This window comes from Calypte anna, chromosome 2 (assembly GCF_003957555.1).
Source record: "Calypte anna isolate BGI_N300 chromosome 2, bCalAnn1_v1.p, whole genome shotgun sequence".
In the NCBI taxonomy this organism is placed as follows: domain Eukaryota; kingdom Metazoa; phylum Chordata; class Aves; order Apodiformes; family Trochilidae; genus Calypte; species Calypte anna.
Window position 1 is genome coordinate 119329684 of NC_044245.1, and position 21249 is coordinate 119350932.

General features: G+C 38.6%; 1 protein-coding gene across 1 annotated transcript; it reads left to right on the forward strand.

The window, feature by feature from the left end:
• Positions 1 to 2223: 2223 nt before the first annotated feature.
• Positions 2224 to 20566, forward strand: TERF1 (telomeric repeat binding factor 1). The gene is made up of 9 exons (XM_030444697.1): positions 2224 to 2458; positions 5967 to 6062; positions 8164 to 8294; positions 8928 to 9014; positions 10312 to 10461; positions 12474 to 12580; positions 13872 to 13915; positions 14959 to 15023; positions 19947 to 20566. The coding sequence occupies exons 1-9, from the start codon at positions 2224 to 2226 to the stop codon at positions 20103 to 20105; spliced, it is 1074 nt and encodes a 357-aa protein (XP_030300557.1). The 3' UTR covers positions 20106 to 20566.
• The last annotated feature ends 683 nt before the right edge of the window (positions 20567 to 21249 follow it).

The window sequence follows — 21249 nt, forward strand, 5'->3', positions numbered from 1 at the left end:
CCTTATAAAATCTAGAAAATAATGGGGGAAATGCATTTATGCAATGTTAATAGTTAACACTCAGATTATAGATTAAGTAAAAGATGTATTGTCCAAAGGAGGGCAACCAGGCTGGTGAAGGGACTTAAGCAAATATCCTATGAAGAGAGGCTGAGGGAGCTGGGGCTGTTCAGCCTGGAAAAGAGGAGGCTCCGAGGAGACCTCATCACTCTCTACAACTCCCTGAAAGGAGGGTGTAGCCAGGGGGGGGTTGGGCTCTTTTCCCAGGCAACTCTCAGCAAGACAAGAGGGCACAGTCTCAAGTTGTGCCAGGGGAGGTTTAGGTTGGATATTAGAAAGAATTTCTTTACCGAGAGGGTGATCAAGCATTGGAATGGGCTGCCCAGGGAAGTAGTGTATTCTCCATCCCTGGAGATATTTAAAAAGAGACTGGATGTGGCACTCAGTGCCATGGTCTGGTAACTGCAGTGGTAGTGGATCAAGGGTTGGACTTGATGATCTCTGAGGTCCCTTCCAACCCAGCCAATTCTATGATTCTATGATTCTATTCTGTGTAGGCACATGCACACAGTGCTGTGTAGGCACTGTGTATACAGAGCACATGTACACACCACATCTATGCATACAGATACAGCTGGCCACACAGATCACAGAGAAACATTCAGAAAACTGACACAAACATTGATGCCAGAGCCAACAGCCACCTCTTGCTCCCTTCTCTTCCTGAGGAGGAAGGAAGTCTACTGGGCTCAGACACAACCACATAGAGCCCTCGCCCGGGAACAAGATAAAAATTTAGTACGAAGATAGGACAGATCAGGCACAGATAAACAAGCCAACCAGAAAGCTATTTTCATGAAAGCTTTGCCCCTCAATTTTCTGACACTTATCTGTCCTCCGCATCACCAAATTCCTCCCTTCTCCTTTTTGTTCCTCCCCTAGCATGCCCTACAGTTCTTGTGGGATTCAAAAATGCTCTCCTGCATGTCACCATGTGTCCCACCCCTTGGCAGCACTTGAAAGGTGATTCAGTGAGATGCTCCAAATGACCCATGGTAATGGGTTCCATGCCTGGACATGGGTGGCTGAGATTCTTCTCCTGGGGCAGCACAGGGAAGGGTCTAGATATTGTGTCTTCATTCCTGGGAGTCTGTGGTTTGGGTTCCTGCCTGCACTGGTGTCTTGTACTTCTCTGGGTTTGTGGAGGTGGGACTGTGATGAGTTTGGGAGTATCCAGGACGGGATTATTTGGGCTCTCCCTCCCCCCTTACTGTCTCTTGGTGGTTGAGGTTTTCTGACAAACTGTGACATTTAGCTTAACACAGAGTACCTGAAAACAGAGGGGTACAGGCTGCAGTAGGACTCTGAAAATGACATTAAAGTTGTATTTTCTTATCTGAGAAGTTAATTGCATTAGAACTGTGTTCACACATTTTTTTTTCAGTTTTAAAGTACAACCTGGTTTTCAAAACAGTGTCCACTGATGCTGCCCACAAGGCAGGCAGAAATGTTGCAGGACTGTTTTAAGGGGCACAGGTATCTTGGGACTTCCAGGTCTTAAGGGTGGAGAGAATCTAGATGCAAAAATCCACCTATAAATAAGGAAAATCAGAAAGAACACCCAAGTGTGTGCATCACAGAACGTTCTCCCTCCTTCCTCCAGCAGCCTTCGCTTTCCAGAATCCACATGAAGAAATACTTTCGGGAAGCCCTGCATATCACACATGCAGAAAACACCGGTGTTTTGCCGTTTAGCCCCTCAGGACCCACGGGACGTAGCAGCTTTCATGGCCACCTGCTGCAAGCTTTCATGGGCACTCCTTTAATGGCTGAACCCCTGACACCCAAAGCCCTCAGGATTCACACGGCTACACCACAGCTCCTCGGGGGAAAGCTCTCAAATCACGAGTGGGCCGCTGGGGCACAGCTCAGACCTCCCAGCACACTCCTGCTCAGGGTACAGGGCTCTGCCACCGCATTACGTCACGCACTCCCTTCAACCCGCAGCACAGCCCCGCCCGACAACGAAGCCCCCACCGCTCAACAGCCCTGCGTGACGTCACCGGTGAGCGAGGCTCCCAGCGGCGCGGTGACGTCACCCGGGCCCAGAGGAGAAGGGCGCGCTGATTGGCTGCCGCTGCTGCAGGAGGGGCGGGGCAGCGGGAGCTCGAGCCGGGCCGTTGGCGGGGGCGGAGCCGGCGGCTGTTGGCGCGCGGGTTGAAGATGGCGGTGGTGGGAATGGGGATGGCGATGGCGGCGGCGGCGGCGGCTGAGCGCTCTTCGGGAGAGGCGGGCGGCGGCAACAACAGCGGCGGCAGCCGGGGCCGTGCGCCCTCGCCGGTTGAGGTAGAAGCCGTGGCGGCGGACTGGATGCTGGAGTTCGCCTGCCACAGCCTCTGCCGGCACTTCCGAGAGGGGTGCGCGGCGGAGCTCTGGCGGTGGGGGGACGTGGCGCAGGGTGAGGCCGGCAGCGGTGCGGAGGGGCTTGGAGTGGGGGGCCGGGGCTTGTGGCTCTCGGGTGGCTGGTCTGAAAGCAGCCTGAGGGGAAGCTTTCTTTAGCACACTGAAGAATGCTTCTGCGGTTATTGTTTGTTCCGGCTAATGGTTTTTATATATATATATATATATACTCGTGCATTTAGGTGTCCAGTGATCGCGGTCACTGTTTTTGAGGTTTTCAGGGCTTTTGAGGGTTTAAGAAGACTCCGAGAATGATACAGGGTTGTCTGTTGGGGTGATTTCACGGCATCGGCAACTCTTGTACGTGGTGGAGATAAAACAGTGCTTATTTACTATTTTCTTTTTCACTCTTTGTTTACCTTTAACCCAGAGTTCAGACTGTAATAGTGGCTCGAGTGGAGTATTGCAAGATAATCGCAGTCTGGGGGAGTTTTGGTGGTTTAGTTAAGTAATACCAGAGAGTAAACCACACTGAACTGTTACAAGGAAACTGTTGTTGCCGAAGGCTGAGTGGTAACATCTTAAGTGGTCTTAAGAGATCATAAGTGATTATTTGAATTCAAGGATTGGTGCTAATCTATCGTCTTGATTCTGTGAAGCTGGAATATATAGTATGGTTGCCAATATGCCACCAGCATTCACTGAAACAGGCCTCAGATCCAGAGATTTCAAGGCAAACTTGAAGAGGTTTTAATGGAGAGAGATGTGAATGGGATGAAAACCAGTGTAGAATAAATTAAGCACCCTCAGTTTCGTGGGCTTATATTCAGGGTTATTCAGAATACAAGACTTTTTCAAGGAACTAAAGTCTCGTAGACAAAGGTGGAATGAAGTCTAGAAGCTGGATTTTGAATGGAGAATCATTTTAAATTTAAGGTTAGTTAGTAGCTGGAAGCAAATGTCTAGGTCTCAGTTAAATTTGATGGATTTGTGACGTTTTTTCTGGGGCAAAATCCTGAAGATACCAGGTTAGACCTCTTGGGAATTTTGTGTGTGTTTTTGACTCAAGAAAATGTGGTAGTATGACTTGTTTAAGCTCTTGTAAAGAGCTGAGCACAATGGCATGCACACTTCAGTTGTTAGGAGATTGAGATGAGAAACTGTAAGAGGTTAATCAAAAGAGGCTAATCAAAAGATAGCCTAATGACATCTATTGAGTGGGGGGCTACTTGATTAAGTTATTGATGGTGTTTCTCTGGGCTTGGCCTTCAGACTGTGTCTCAAGGGGAGAGTCATACTGAACTTAGGTGAAGACATGGATGGGAAGCAAAGACACTCTCGATACAGGTGCACGTTGAAATATTTCATGAGAACAGGAAAAATTTTGACTACTGTATTAGTAGAAACAATTAGTTAATTTGTACATGGTCATGCATGGTCACAAGGAATTGGGAGCTAATAGAAAATTTGGAATTTATTCCTGCTATGCTCAACAACAGAGGAAAGTGTTGGGCAAATTTATTCTGTAAGACTACAAAGTCAGAAGTGTAGAAGTCTATGGAAAAAGCTAAGCACAGGCAATAAGATTGCATTAGAAAAGTGGGCTTGTCTGTTTTCATAGACATGCAGAACTATTACTCTTTTATATGTCAAAGTGAGACCCTACTGAAACAACAACCTGTTAGTTCAATTACTGATGACAGAAGGTCAGTTCAAACTGAAGCAAATGTAGAAAAGTAGAAAGGCTAAGGGAACAAGGCAAGCTATTTTGTCAGGAGTTAAATAATATCTCTACAATTCGGTATATTGCCAAGCAGAAATAGGTAGGTTGCCTGGGATGAAGGATTTAAAGGCAGCATGGCCAGGTTGTGTGACTCTCCTACCTTTCTCTGCCTTGGCAGGAAAATTATGGTCTGTATACCTGAGCTAGCTTGTGTGGGTATCTACATGGCAAGGAACTGGATTTCCAGAATTTTTAATGAAAGGTGAAGATGAGAAGTAGATCTGAGTGGTCATAGGGAGAAAAGCAATTTATGATTCAGGGCACTCGTGATAAAAGAACTAAAAGAGAAAGTGTCTTGGGGGTGGGAAGGGAGAACAGGCTACAGAATTTCACAGCTGTGTCTCTGTCTGCCTTAATTGTAATTGCTGTTAAGAACTTGGTGTCCATATATTTCAAGGTTTCTTTTTCTTTAGAATACCTCTAAAGAAATTCAAATTGTGTATTCAAGATTGCTCGCTTGTACAAACCAAGCAAAGGAAGGTTGCTTTAAAAATGCACCCTTGCTCTGAATTAAAGTACTGGTGGAGGTGTACCTTCAAAAAATGGAGGAAAACTAAAAGATCTTAAGCTACTCCCTTTTTGTTCTGTAGAATAGTTCAGCTACAATATTCTGCTTACTTCCCAGATTTTCAGCCTCTGGCTCCATCTTCAGGGCATGATGATGGTGCTTATTTTTATCATTGAACTCACAAACTCCTTCCAAAATTAAACTCTGTTGTCTGCTATGAAGATGCATGCATAATAAGTAGTTCTTTACCACTGTTCTAAGCAATGTTGGTTTTTTTACTTTCAATTTTGGCTAAGGAACTAAAAGCTTTTGTATCATCTGTCCTTACTGAAAGAATTGTTAATTGGGCTTGGAAGAACACGTTTACAATATTGTGCTTGATGTTAGCTTAGGTTATCAGTCAGGACTATTTAATTACTTTATAATTTCATGTTTATGCATTTTTTCATAGGAGATGATAGGCAAGTAAGCTGAGTACCTCTAGTGCACACAACATATTGTTTTACTTGGCTGTGTTATTGCCATGTTCCAGAATCCTGGCTTCTGCTAGACTGACAGTGAAATGTGTACATGAACACTGGCTGAACCAGGGTGTTCAAACCTGCAGCTTAGACAAGTCACCTGATAGATTCTTTGCTTTTCAATCTGAACCTTTCTGTATTATGCTGTGAAGATGAATTACTATATCCAGTGCATTAAAATATGAAGTTTACAGTAACCAGCATGATGGAAATAATCTCATAATAACTCCCATTCTAAAATACTTAATAATCCTTGACCTTCCAGCCTTGCCAGAAGGATTTCCCTTGAAGAGATACATTTCTGACTAAGCTCTCTGTGTAGCTTTTACTGCTTTTAGTCTGCTGGTTGCTATAGCAACAAAAAAAGTGTTAGCAGTCTGCATGCTGCTTATGTTTTGTGGGCATTCCACAGAAATGTTCACAGAAGCAGGATGTTGTCTTTTGTAGAAAGCTACCAGTATATGGGATACTCTGGTCTTCTACTTTGATCAGTATAAAAGCCTGTGATGCATCGTAGTGCAAAAGTTATCCCTCTTGCAGTTCACAACAATAAGGTTTTTTTCTATCAAATTCTTAAATTTGATTTAAGTTCTTTTAACATGAAAGAGCATTACTAAATGTGTTTCATCAGTTTTCTAATGAATTAGAAATGCAGTAGATTACTGAAATGTGATAAAGCAGTGTCTAGTATATTTCTAGCCACACTGTGGCAGTGCTGGAGCAAGACTGACTTAACTTTTCTCTTCTTTTCCAGCTCTTATTAATGGCCAATCCAAAACACCAACACATCAGAAAAAAACAGTGTATATCTGTCAGCTTCTGATAAGAATTGCAAAAGGAAAAAATCTTGGTAAATACTTTTTCTTTTTTCACTTGTTTAAGTAGATTTGTGTGAACTTGCATAACTTGCATGGAAGTGTATTAAGTATTCTTTTACATGGCCTTTTACTGTACATGTGTATATGTATACATAAATTACTGAACTCTACTGTTTAGACTGTCCATGTTCCACATGTGGCTGAGCTTTATGCAGGACTGCTGTTCCTGTGCTGACAGATTTAGCTGCTTTCAGTTTTAATGACTATATGCTGCTTAGTTTACAGGTCTTTTTTTGTCAGAGCAGCATCTACAAAAGAAATATACTGGAAAAAATTGAGCAATATTTGCAAGTTTAAAGCACAGAATGTGTTTCTTTCTGCACGTGTAACTCCAGAGGTTGAAGCAGGGCAGACAGGATTAACACTATGGATGAGAAGGATGACTTCTCTTGCTTCTTACAGAGGGCTGTAAGACTTTCAGCTGGCAATAGGCCCTTGGGGCTGTTAGTCACTACCATATCTCCTGTTTGGCTGTATTCACAGCTTACTGGTTTAGCCAAGCTACTTCTGCTTCCATGCTCAAGTTTCTGGAAGACATTTTTGCTGAAGGGTTTTGCTGCTTGATAAAACTCTTTGGAATTTAAGGATTTCAAAAGCAGTCTTGCCAGCATAAGCATAAAGAAAAAAGTGTATTCTAACCTAGTATTGCCACAAAGGCTTGTCTTTATAAAATGAAAATTCTTATGTTCTTGTCAGATAGTAACACACTCTTTAATTTATTTCAACTGATAATCAAATATTAATATTTAAAATAGTCGTTATATGCAAATTATGAACCTTTTCTGATAATGCTTTAACACTATATTGTTTTATGTAACATTGGGAATGTGATTTCAACGTGGTTTTAGGTATGAGTGTAGAAAATTACTTCTTTGAGGAAGACTGGATGTGCTTCTGCTTGCATAATGTACATGGAAAGCTAATGCACTGTAGTTGTCCTAATTCTTTTCCTGTTATTAAAAATTGTAGGAAGTTTCAGATGCCAGGTCTTTAAGAGTTGACCACCTTTTTACAATCTTAAAATGTAATATGAAGTGTCATGCTGATTTAAACAATGAGACACATGGAAGCGTTACCTTTTTAGTGTACATAGATACATATCATGCTATTTAAATATTCACTGTATATCTTTTACTGTAGCAGGTATCAATTTTTTTTCAGTATTAAATTTTTTACTTTTCTGAAAAACACAGTATTATCATATTACTTACTGTAAGAAGGTACTGAGATTGTGCTATGATGTCATATAAAATGAAAGAATAAGTGAGGCTGTAGTGAAGTGAACATCTTGAGCTAAGCTGGCAGTGCCATGAGAAAAAGCAGTCTTGTGCACCTGCCTGCTCCTACAGCATCTGTTTTGTTGGCACAGTCACTTGTGCAGATGTGCAGTGACCAGGCTGGGAAACTGTTTAGAGTGTTGAGGGGGTGGTTGTTTGGCTGGGGTAGATTTCTGCCAGAACTGCTCACTGATCCAGGTTGCTGGGAGTTAGCACAAACCTTGGTGTTGGCACAGTGGTACAGTGACATGGGAGGTTGGCTCTGTTGTTTCAGTGACACTGAAAACCAGTAACACACCTCTGTTAGGCTGTTTGAATTTACCTCTGTTTCAACCCTTCAAATATAACAAAGATATGGAAATATAGAGAGACTCGAGGAAAAAAAAGAAGAGAGGGGAAGAAAAAAAAAAACAAAACACCTTAGGATAGTGGTTATATTACAAAACTAAGTGTCAATACCAAGCCTTTTGATATCTGATACTAAGGTTTTTGTAAGAGTATTATTAATGCCAGCCCAAATGCAGGATGCTGAACTTGGCACTGCAAGTAGCTTTTTTTTTTTTTATTTTTTTTTTAAACAAACCATAACTAGCAGACCTAATCTACCTTAAAAATGCAACAATAACATTATTGGCAAGGGTAGGAAGACCACTGGGTCTTAAACACACCTGAAGAGAGACTAAAGGGTATTTTATGAAAAAGGAATGGAAATTATGTACTGTATGAATTACTTTACTGTGTGTATATTTAGCTTTATCCTTTAAGTTTTTTAAACCTTTCCCTCCTGGCCTTCAAGAATGCCATTTTGAAAATGATCAAAGAATTTCACCTTTGGAATCTGCTCTGTCATTCTGGACTTTACTTGAAAAGGAAGAAATTAAACTGGAAAAACTTCATGAAGATATTCATCGCTTGATTCAAATTCAGGTCTGTGTGACTCATTCAAAATGCTTTGGGATACTACCCATTCATTCTGCTAAAATAGGGCTCCTTACACAAAAAAGGTTTGGGCTATTAGCAGGTTGAACTAAATTTTCTAGTTATGTTGTATTTTAAAGCAGATACATCTGTACAGGGGACCTTTTCTTAAACTGGTTTTACATGTCCCAGTTCAAAAGTGTTTGAAGAGCTGTCAGTCTGACAAAAAATGAGAGATCAGCTTCAAAATCTTGAGCTTTAAAAATATATTGTATGTAGCTTTCTTAAAATAATTCTAATATAAAGAAAACTTTATTTTAATGAGAAACATGTAAAAATGTGACAGGTTCTGGAACCATGAAATTCTTTCAGGGAAAGATGAAAGCAATACATAGCAAGTAAGTGTGGGACATATTACAGTAGTGAGGGGCCTTTTAAATGCCTGATGAAGAGGTTTTAGGCCTTTATACATGAGGTTTAATATTACTTCAGAATTAGGTGGTATAATGAGAACTATTGGTAACTCTTAGATACATCATCCTCTGGATTTTCAAAGCCTTGCAAACTAAAAATGTGACTTCCTTTGTTTTTCTGAACCTCAGATGAATGTGTTTCAGCATGTTTTCATTATATTGATTGTAGATTGTAGCAGTCTATATGGAAAATGGATATTTCAAGGAGGCTGCTGAAGTTCTTGAAAGGCTATTTACAGACTCGGAGTCAGATAAGGTAATAACTACCTTAACTTGCTGTTAGGTCTCATCTTCAGAGAAGAGGGGAACAGGTTCCCAAAGCTGGCAAATGGTACCTGTGTGGCTTTTGTCCTCGTTGCTGTCTGTGTTGTCACTTACACACCCATGGCACTTATACACACAAAAGGAAATCTGTGATGGTGCACTGATAATGAAATAATGAGTGATTTGGGAAAGTAAAACCATTCCAACAGCAGTGGTTCTTCACTCTGGGCAGCATCAGTCCAAACTTAATTCCTTTTTCCAGCCCAAGTCAGGAGTGAGATGTCACTAGAGATTCTGGGTATTTGATACTGCTGTTTTCTCAGAGTAAATAGACCATAAACATGCTGGTACAGATGGAGTAACTAATAACATCTGCTGACATTTTCTTAACTCTATGTCATCTCTAATTAGTGGAAGAGTGGAAGCATCACAAGGAAGGAAAGCTTATTAGCATCTATAATATAGAGTAGGTATTATTATGCCTCTATCTAGAAAAGATAATATGAAGATCAGGCAGCTTCCTTGTTTGATGTTGACTGAAATAATTCAGAAAGATGCAAATTCAAGTGCATGTTAATTAAATTAATAGATAGTGCACATACTTGAATTAGCTGCAGTGGAGATAAGAGCAAAAGAAAGACTGCAGGCAAAAAGAAGGAAGGCAAAAAGTTGCATGTGTCTTCCTCTGGTACATTAGAATACATGTTCTATGTAAATAAGATGCACCTGTGTAACTCTGCTGTTCAGAAATGCTCTTTATTCAGATGTTCAGGAAGTATAGGCTGTGATAATAGCATTCAGATTCATTAGTGAGAATGCAGCCTGTACACAGAAGTTAATTCTTGGCTGTATCACTCTGTAAGATTCAGAGTTGTTGGTAGACAAAATGTGAAGTTGCAATTGTTAGTATTGATGTGTCTTTAATGCTAGTGTACTAAGCAGTCTTTTTCCTGAACACTGTAAACTCCTTTCAATAGCAGCCTTTCTTTTTGAAGCAGCAAATGAGAAAAGGAAAAGCAGGAATGAGCAGCCTTTTCTGGATGTTTTTGCTCCATTAACAACCCTGCTTTGTGTTATTTCTAAAGGGAGTGTAAATGAGAATCCTTAAAAAGTTACACTTGCCATTTACTAGGTAGCATGCCTAGTTAAGTTTAGAACCCTTTCAAACTGTAGCATGGAGTTTTATATTCTTATTTAGAATACTATATAGTTATCTAGTTGAGCTTTGTGTATATTGTGTTTATCATGGGTGCAAAGTTTTGTGTTGTATAAAGCTGTGCTTTTCTTAGCCTTTAAGGATGAAGCTGGCAACAGTAATCAAAAGCAAGGATCCATATGTTCCTCTTCTACAAAGCTTCAATTACAATCTTTTGATATGTAAAATCAAGACTTACATTGAACTTTTCATGAAAGAAAATGAAAATAACTTCTTAATACAGGTATGTCAAAAGTATTTTACAAAATTTACTTCAAAGAAGGTTCTTGATAAAATTAAATAGGTTCATGCTTTCAATGGGGTTGTTGAGACAATGTTGTTGTTAGATGAGATGAAAAAGAAGCTTTATTTTCCTTTGGATTATCTTATTAATGAAACATATTCAAAATTTTTTTTAGTAGAAAGTTGGTAGGATTAAAACTCCTCTAAAATATCTGTTGTGAATTTTTTTCCATAAATGTTTTTATTCGAAAAATAGGGGAAAAACATCATTAAAACAAGGTCTGCCATTAGTGTATATTTAAGAAAAATGGTTCTGTTCTGAGACTCTTTGAAGGATGAATGAAAGAAACATTAAATACATCACTTAAATCTATATGACTTCTCATACTAAATCTAAAACCTGTTAATTTGGCTAAAAGCTTTAGGGCTGTCAGAGGAATTAGGATTTAGAAGACTGTTATTGCTGTTTTCTTGTAAATAAAAAAAAACCTCCATGCCCAAAAGTAATTTAAAATTGGCAAGAACAACATTCCTTCTGCAGTTCAACTTCAGGAGGATTGTGAAGAATTTCTCTTATGTTTACTTCCTGTAAAATAATATTGAATTACAAAAACACAAACATCTACAGGTAATAAGAGTAAATTTTAAATAAACAAACTTCAAGTTCCTCTGGGGTTTTCATTTTCTTACCAGAAAGAGAGATGAGAGAACTTACTCAGTGCACCTTTTAATGGTTTCACTTGCTGTCACTTCTCAAGTTTAATTGTCAAGGCTCTTTCTTTGTATTTAAGAGGAGCTGTATGGCAACTTGTCCTCACTTTGAAACTTGTTTTTTTTACCATCAGCTACTGTGACAGAGCCAGTATTTTGAAAACTTAAGAGCTGAAGGATTTAGTATCTTGGGTAGCTATGAAATTTGATGGTGAAACATTTTCTTCTGTGATTGGATATACTCTGTGACCATAGAATACTTTCTAGTATTTTCATGGCTGAATGAGTGAAATAGAGAATGTTTTTCCATTGTGTGACACTTATAAATGTTGAAATTATTCAAGCAAGTGTGAAGGATTAGTTAAGGTTTCAAGAAGGTTGAAAATTGGATAGATGACAGAAAATTAAACAGCAGCAAAATCAGTCCCTGAAAGAAGGAATAAATGAAAAGCAGGAGCAATTGGCTAAGCAGAAAAATAATTAATATTGGGCTTGTAGTGAATTTTTCAGCTTCGATTCATTTTGATATTTGTGTTGCAAAACAGATCACCATTTAGGATGCATAGACAGTGTTGGATGGAATATGGTTGGCTCTGCTTAGTAATAGTAGTCCACAACCAGAATTTTTTGTTGTTTTGGCAATAAGTGTATCTTCAGGTGCTAAAGAAGAAAGCTGATAGCAAAGTGGCAAGAATGACCTCATGTGGACTATGTGGTTTAGTTTGGATTTGTTTTTTCAATAGGTGTTACTTATCATAGCAAGTAGGTGGAAGAAATTGGAGGACAAATATAAATCTGATAATCATCTAGATACACTTTATAGAAGGATAATCTATTCCTTGCACCTCTTGGGAAAGAAGGAAGGAGAAATAATCTTAGTTTGTGACTAAAAGTTTAAGCAGAATGTTGCAAGATTATTCTGCTGATACAGGAAATATTACATCACGAGCCTGAAGTCTGCTTAAATGTATGTCTTTTGAAAGTGTTATAGATATTCTTGGTTTGGCCATGCTGTACAGAAAAAAATGAACTTGTGAAGCCTGCCAGTTTTCAGTTTCTAATCTAGTTATATAAAAAACAGACTCTGGAGTATTTAGATAGTATTTGCAGCCTTGATAGATTTTGAGTGAATACACTGCAGTTGTTTTGAAATGGTTTATTTTAATGGTAGTGCCTGTGAATGTGTGCTGTGAAATCAGCCCTGTTAGTTCTCATAGCAAGTACACATATTAATCTTGGTGTAATTACTATCTAAATAGTAGGCTGGCTTTAATTTTAAAGTATTGATTCCATTTTTCACAGGCAGCCATGAAAGAGGTAGAGTCTAAAGGAATGGGAGCAAAAGCATTGGAAAACAAAACTCTGAATGTCAATGAAAATGACAGAAGTAATTTGGAAACAAAACAAAGGTTTGTATTGAGCATTATACTGCTGAGGGATGTGCTTGGACAGAAACTTGAAACTTGTAAAACTAAGAGTAGGTAGAAAGAAGGATGTGAAAATCCAAACTCCTGTCCAGTAGAAAATTAACTACAACCCCACATCCTATTTTTAATTTTTGGCTTTTCTATGATTGTTACTCTTGGCATTCACATCAAATAGCTTGGCATTAGGTTTAAGGACTTGTTGAAGATGCACATTTTTCGGTTTAAACAGCTGTCAGTCTTGTATAACAATAAAACCAGAAAGCCTTTTTCTTTCTATGCATGATTGAGTTCTTTTTAGTCCTGCCCTCCTAGTTTTAGGCTATAGGTCATATAGAAAACAAAGAAGATAAGGAGAGACAAGTAGTTTATTACTTTTTCCTTTTAGCTAAACATAAGATTCCTTTGATGCAAGTGTTACAGAAGTAGTTATGGCTCTTCATGACTAGCAATGTCAACTCTCAGAACAATTAGACACTTTCCTAAGAAGTGCTGGAGGAACTTGAAGCCCAGTTTGTTCCCCTTCCTTTGACTTTATTTTGAAAAATACTAATATTCTAGTTTTACCACCACTGTTTTTCCATGTATAATAAATTGCAGTCCTTGGTCACTGTAGAGCTCCTATTTCTGCTGTTTTATACTTGTAATACTTGACATTGTTTAGTTAAGGAAACTGACTGATGCAGACAGGGCAAAGTGGAAGAAAAATCACAGGATTTTTTTAGCTCCTGACATAATTACATCAGGGACAGATGTGATGAAAGAGGTATGATTTTAAAAAACTGGATACAGTTCCTAGATTGTGGAGAAGTAAGATATGAAAATATAAATTTTACGTGTCTTGGCTTTTTTTACTTAAATATGTAATGTTGTGTTCCTTCAGGTTATAGGAAGGCAAGGTAAGAAAGTTTTAAGAAGGAAGGAAGGAATTGCTTTACATGTGGAAGTTCCATGTTCTTTAAGGCCTTTCAGCATTCAGTCCTGAACAAATGGAGAGAAGCAGATAGTGGTTTTGTGCCACTGTTTTTGTGTAGAAATCTTAGTTTCTTTCATTTAAATATTTTTTACTCATGTAAGTGGCAAGCTGCTGCCTAGGAAATTTTGGGGGGCTTCTTTTTTTTTTTTTTAGGATTAGTGAAAAAGAAACAAAGTATTACAAATGAGTCACCTAGAGATATAAAAAAGCCTTCAGTAAGGCAAAAATTGTTGATGCTCTTGCTCTTGGACATCAGCACTTAGTGGATGTATTTTTACTTAAGTTCTGTGTTCCTTGCAGGCCACATTCTGAATGGAATCAAAGAGCGAGAAATGTTCTTCAGAGTGAGTATTAGCTTATTTCTACACTTTCAAAACAAAGTAATGTCAAATTCTTCATGTCTGTCCTTAATAAAAGGGTTGGTGGTTTCATAACTGTTGTTCATTGTGAATGGACTAATATAAAAATTATGATTAAAAAAACCCTCCCAGTTGTGTGTATTTTCTGCACAAATGCAGATTTTTAGTTTGCTGCATTATAAAGTGGCTTGAGTTTCCCTGGCATCTCATTTTGCAATTCACTATTTTCTGTTTTGCTTGGGGTTTTGTTTGCTTTGTTTGCTTTACTGTGTTTTTGGTATTCTGTGCTGAAGAAAGCTGCCAGAGAAGTACTGAAACATGTCCCTTTCTGGCTTCAGAGCTAGATAACTTTGGGAGGGAGGAACTAATATGGTTGGCTGATATGAAAATAAAATCATAGTCTAAAATGCAAAGTTAGGATGTTCATACATCTTCCTGATATTACTTTTTAAAATTTAAACATGAAATATATACGTAAGTAGATTATGAAAACCAGTAGCACTCTGTTACCACAAAGAGATGATATTATAGCCTCTGCATGTGGCCACGTTTTACTTGGGTGGACAAACTCATAAGATGTCTTGAATGCTTGCCATGATTAGGACCCACCACATGTTATGTGGAAATTATGGAGCCTGTATAAAAAGTATCATATCTCTGATGGCTGCTAAGTTCCCATTCTCTTTATGTAAAATGAGAGAAGTATTTGTAGGAGAAATATTTTTACCAATATGAAATAATTTTTCTTTATTATGTAGCAATTTTTACCCAGTTGTTTAAAATACAGTTCTGTGAGCTCTACTGTATAGAAAATAGTGGCTTTTGAACAGATTTTTTGAGTCCTTGGTCTAAGGTGAGATTCATGTGAATGTGCATATATAAATATACTAATCTACAAGCAGACACTGATATTTTTCCATTCTGTGAAAGCATGTCAAAATACTGTACATTCTTAAACGGTGGAAAGCAGAACTGCTGCCTTAATGGTGACTCCTCATTGGTTTGAATGTATATGAATTTTCTTCTAGGTCTTAAGAACTTGCAAAATGTGGAGAAACCAGCTGATGCTTGGGCTTGTGGCCGAAAAAGACAGGTTTGTACCCATTGCCTATTCTAAATGGAAATAAAATAAGTCTGCCTAGATTTCTGCCCCCACCCTCCATTTGCCTCTGACTCCAAAATGGTTGGGTTGAAGATTCTTTACAATATTCAAGCTGTGCTACAGCTCTGAACTGGATTTTAATTCCTAATTCCTGTCTCAAATATTCCTGCTAATGCTCAGGAGCCTTTCATTTGTTGAAAGAAACTGTTAATAAAGCTTAGCCTGAGTCTTTTAAAACATTATGATTAAAAAAAATTCCCCCTGTTTGGATTAAAGAATTCAGGATGTCATTTGCCCCCAAGAGTTTTGGGCAAACTTCAAAGCCTTTTTTGTTCTCTCACTTAAAAGGCTAGAGATTTACCAATTTTATAATTCAATATTTGTTAATTTGAGGTGAAAACATATATAGTATAAAATGACTTTAGTTTTTATAAACCAAATAATAAGACCTTATTAAAATGCTACATTGTCTTCATGGGAAAGCCTACTACATTGAATGACTTTAAAATAATTCTACTGTGTTCTCTAATACTAGAATTTCCTATTGGTGGGAAGTACAGAAGTCTGTGCCCTAATAGAAGAGAGTTTGAAGTTGATTTGATCCTGGGGTATACTGTTACAAACTGATTTTTGTGCAAAGCCAGAGTTCTTCAGTTATTATGATAAACACTTATGCATTAAATTATAATTAAATAAATGTATTCCCATTGACCTCCTACTAAGAATATCTCTTATAAAGCAGTATGGAGTCTTTTTCCTTAGCTAACAGTGCAAGTTATCAACGTATGTCCATTTTGGTGTGAGCTGTTTAGATTGGCTTTTTTTTTTTTGAGGTTGATTGTGATGTTTAATTTTTCATATAATGGTGACGGACAAACCTGCTTGTTTTTTTCAAACTGTTCTTGAGGAGAGTTGTATTCATTTCCAGCTCTGCAAGCATTTTTATGGCATTTTTAGTAATGGTTGAGTCTTCAGTTGTATCCTAATGAAAGGTCCTAATGAGAGCTGTTGTTGAGATAGGGTACCACATCTATGCTTGAAGATGGCGTTTCCTGCTACATATAGTTTTTCACTTTCTCACGAATCTCACACGTGGTTAAATCACTGAGAGCCTCCTTAGAAGCTGCAAATACAATAGTGCTTTGAAAAAAAAACAGTAATTACTGTATTTGCTTGTTGTCTTCAAAAACATAGTAAATCACTTTAGTCCAGCTTACACTTGGATGTGTACATTACCAGCCAGTTGCTGGTAAGCATGTACATTTCCATCAATCCTTTTTCAACAACAAAATTTAAACTAACTGGACAGCAGCTGACACAGAGCTAATGACAGCTTTATATTAACTTATTTTCATACTGAGGTAGTCTACTATGGGGCAGCTGCAAGAACTGTGTCCAGGTATGCACACATCTTGCTAGAAAAAAAAAAATGGATGAGCCTAATTTTCTTACTATAGTTCAACTTAAATTGAAATGTAGAGTCTGAGTTTGTAGAAAACTAGATCCATTAGCAGCAAAGAATTCATTGAAAAATTTATAAAAACTTTGATTTAAAAGTAGAACAATGTTTATTTAAACACTTGGGAAAGTAGGCAATTGCTGTCTGTGTGATATTTATGCCATACTCCCTGCCAGTGGAACCTCTTATAAATACTATGTAGAAAGCAAATTATATTGGCCTCTTAAACAATAAATCTGCTTCTCTGCTTAATAATCTGGGTTATAAAATTGTCTGCATGCATGAAAGAATGCAGTGAATGTCAGAGCTGTTGACTTCTAGAACTTCCTTTTTCCATGTAGTTCTTCTTTCAATGTCAGCATTGTTTGCTCTTGTTTTGTAAATGACATTTCATTGCAATGGTTCAGTGCCCATTTTCAGCCTTTCACTGCTGTGTTCCCAGTTAGCTGTGTACAACAGTCTGCAGTGCTATTTAAGGGAAGTGGACATGATTTTCTCATTCCTAATTTAGGGGATGCAAGTGTCACAGAATTTAGGGAACGGTTTGTACTCAATATTCCTATCCTCTGCGTGTGTGGTGAGTTCTACGATTTTCTACAATCTGACAGTTTAATTTAAAGAATGTGTCTGAAAACCTGGGTGTTCAGAGTTTAGTCAGACTCGTATGGAAAAAAAAACCCAAAACCTACCATATATTTAAATTTGGAGAGGAAAAAAATAAAAATCAGAGCATAGCCCCAGAACACACAGTCAAAGGAAGATGGTTTACTAGAGCAGAACTGATTCTAAGGAATAACAAGATCTTTAGATACATTGTGGCATGTCTACATTGTCTGTCTGGCAAAGTCAGGCTTGCTCTGCCAGTGTTCTGAGCTAGCCAAAAGTCACATAGCTCAGGACTAGGCACTGTGATTATGTTAGCTCAGGCAGAGTGCTGCATTATGTCCACTCTCTCCCAGTCTGGGTAGCTTGTAACAGTGCTGGAGGCTATGTGACTGCCTGGGCCTAAGCAAAAAACAACCCTTTTAACAGCAAATGTAATTAATCATTGCAACAAGTAACAAGAGTTGTAATTGTCTCTGTTCCCTGGAAGTATATGAATTATCTGGTGCTGTAGGTCAAGCGTAACTGTGTAACCTGAATAAAGATTTTATTTAGGAGAGTTTTCTGGCATGCTCTGCAATGAGATGAACTAGATAGTTCCAGTGGTATCTCTGGCCTTTAATAATAGTAAAAAAAAAAACCCTCCACATTCACCTCTAATGTTACAAAAATCTTTGGAACAGGAAGTATTGGAAAAAGGAAGTATTTTTGATAAAGGGTAGAATGGAGAAGTTTTTATCTGCTTAGAAACACAGCTGAACTACTGCTCTCAGTTCTTTCTGCTTAGTGAAGCTGATGAGTGGTCACAGTCTTTTGAAGAGGCACTGCTCATTGCATTAAGCTGGAGTAAGTCCAGCTTTCAGATGTGAAATTTGATCTTCACATACCTGAGCTTGCACTTTGTGTAGATGCCAAATTTTTCCTTGTTGTGGAATAACCAGAATACAGTTTTGACCAGTCTGAATATTATCTAACCTCCTTCCCCACCCAGAGTCATCCACCACCCTGTCTTTCACTTCTGCATGAAAGGCGTGCAGAATGTCACTCAGAATTGTCACCTGGCCCATCCCTGGTGCCTTAATTGTTGTTGCTCTTAAGAGCAGAATTTTACCAGGATCCACAGGAAAAACAAAAAAGCTTTATCTAAGCATCCTTGAACACATAGACCCCTTGTACTATGGACAATCACATTGGCTGCCCCTAGGTTATGCTGCCCAGCCACTTGTTGCACAGAAGCAATAGGACAGTATGCATTTATCTAATGATGGGAGCTACAAGATTTACATTTCCAATGCCTACATTATTTGCAGAGTTAAGTGGTGTTTATTCCCCTGGAATTCAGATTTCCTTTGTCCTACTTAGTTCTCCTATGGCTCTATCAAGTTTTAATTTCTGTAAATTGAGGCTACTTCTCTGCAGCTTCATTTCCCTTTATTGCCAATTCTCTACCATTTTGAAAATGCGAAGGTCAGCAATAGCCTAATTCTCTCTAGATCCCTTCTGCTTTACAAAAAACACCATTTATCCATTTGATAGTGGGGAATTACCTGTTATTTACAGGAGGAGGTGTTGCACATACTCTGGTGAACCTCTTTTCATCCCATGAACTACAAGTTCTTGGCCTTTGGCACCAGACATTTACACTTCTTGTTCTTTTCTAAAGTTTTATAGAATTTTTTTTTCTTCCAGTACAGTTATTCTGTTTAACCTGAGGATTTATTAATACCTAATCCCCTTTGGGAGCCCCCATAAGGCTCTACTGGTGTGGTTATAAATTTATCACTCTAGGCAAATCAGTACACTATCACAGAAGGATTATATACATTTAATCCTGGGGATAATTGCAATTCTACTCACTCCTGCTGGCTACAGAACTGTTAAGGGATGTTAGAATTGTAGGATCATAGAATTGTTTTGGTTGGTTGGAATATTTCCTTAAGATCAAGTCCATCCGTCAACCCAGCACTGCCAAGTCCAACACAAAACCATGTATCTAAGCACCACATCTACAGCCTTTTAATGCCTCCAGGGATGCTGACTTCAACCACATCCCTGGACAGCCTGTTTCAGTCCTTGACAGCCCTTTTGGTGAAACATTTTCTTCTAATATCCAGTGTAAACCGTCCTTGGCACAACATGAGGCCATTTCTTGTTCTATTGCTTGATACTAGGGAGAAGTGACTGACATCCGCATTGCTGCAGCCTTTCAGACAGCTGTAGAGGGCAATAAGGTCTCCCCTCAGCCTCCTTCTCTCCAAGCTAAACAACTCCAGTTCCTTCACCTGTTTCTCATGAGACTTGTGCTCTACACCCTGTCTGAAGCAGCAGTCTCCTCCAGCAGCCCAAGATGCTCCTTCCTAGCTGAAACCTAGCCCAGGGACCCAGCTCAGGCTGGGTGACACAGTTGCTGCTTTCCTGTTTTGAAGTGTCACCCAGCAGCAAAGCTGAGCACAAATTCCAGACACACAGACTGCTGTGGACAAGGTACTGCCCTCAACAACACCTGCATGCAGAACACACGTAAGACATAAACACAGGTAGCCAAGTCCCCTCCTCTGTCTCATAGAGGTTATAGTTCATTGGTAAAAGCACAGGGTTTTTTCTTCCTTTAACTTGTGAAATGGGAAGCATATGGTTCTGGTTCCAGCTGATTTATGAGTATGTAGCCTTTTTTTTTATTGCATTTAGTGTCAAGTTATGGTGCTCAAAAGAAACCAAAATGACCCTACTGACCCTCAGACATCTGAGCTCTATAATAACTAGAGCAGTGCTGAAGAACTTGCTTTGGTATTTTCTTACATTAATACCTTTCTCATTTCATATATCTGGTATTTTCTCTGTTCTTCCCCTAGCGATGGACTTATAAAGAAGATTTGCAACTGAAATCAGGAGTAAGGGAGTTTGGAGTGGGTAACTGGGCTAAAATTTTGCTCCATGGTGACTTCAACAACCGAACCAGTGTCATGTTAAAAGACCGGTGGAGAACACTGTGCAGGATTGAACAAGACTAATTTGGACTACAGGAATCAACTCTTCTTGACAGGTCCCTACATAAGGACATAGTCTGGCTTTTCCAGAATAATAACTTATTTATCTCAGTATCCAGCAGTGTGTCCGTCCTAAAACATGAAACAGAATAGTAATGGGTGTAAAATGTTCATGTAAGCTCACTTGCTTGGGTACTGATGACTGAAATGTAAAGCCTGGCTTTTTATCCACACACAATAGATGACCTAATTTCTGAAATGTGAAAACACTTGGAAGTGGTTTAAGAAATATCATTATGTACATAGTATATGAGTAATAAATGACTGGCAACATGCTTAGCTTGATAGAAGTTAATACAGAAACCAAGTGTTGTGTATTTTTAATGGTTGTATCACTAGTCAGACTAAGTTTATCATTTTACTTCCTCCTATATTATCTATTCTAATTGATTTCTAATTGATTTGCTTTACTTTGAAATTTTGGTCATGCCTGTCAATGTTATACCCAAAAATATGTTTGTATAAGTATTGCTAATTTTACAAACTGATTCCTTGTCTTTTTTCAGTTCAAAATGTGATACTCCATGTAATTTTATAAGTAGTAAAGGTTCTGGAGCTTTCTTTTTAAAGAATTAAGCTTAAATTCTGGGTAGAAAGTTGTGTTGAGCATACCATATATTGGCATAATGACACTTTTTATCTCACAGAAGAGATGGAAAACATGGAAAGTAACAGAATGATGGTAGCTCTTAGCATCTCTTTATTATCTTATGCCACCTACCTTGTCATGAGAAGTGGCTCATAGGTGAGAAGGGCAGGGAAAGCTTAAAAATGCATGGCCAAAGTGGGGCTCAGCAAGAAGTCTGTACTGACACTGACAGCATAGCTCATGAGCCTTGTTTCATTTTTGTTTTCCACTGTCTCTGTCTGCAGTGACAGCAAGCAAAGCTTGCTTGATGGGGGTAACCAACTATCAAGGTGTTAGTTGGTCACTATGTCCTGCTCATGACAGACTGTAAAAGGTGAATGATAGTACTACTCTGTCTCTTCATTCAGATTGTGTGGGAAAGGGTTTCACGACCTCAGAAACCCCATACTTTGCACTGTCCATCTAGTTATTTGAACTAATACATCACAGCATTCTATTTTAAGTGAAATCTCTTCAATA

What these genes read in the sequence shown, in the direction of transcription:
- TERF1 (XM_030444697.1), top strand. Translation starts at nt 2,224, where the DNA reads ATGGCGGTGGTGGGAATGGGGATGGCGATGGCGGCGGCGGCGGCGGCT. An exon ending in CAGACTCGGAGTCAGATAAG is followed by an intron (nt 9,015 to 10,311) that starts GTAATAACTACC and finishes TGCTTTTCTTAG; the next exon opens with CCTTTAAGGATGAAGCTGGC. An exon ending in CTTGTGGCCGAAAAAGACAG is followed by an intron (nt 15,024 to 19,946) that starts GTTTGTACCCAT and finishes TTCTTCCCCTAG; the next exon opens with CGATGGACTTATAAAGAAGA.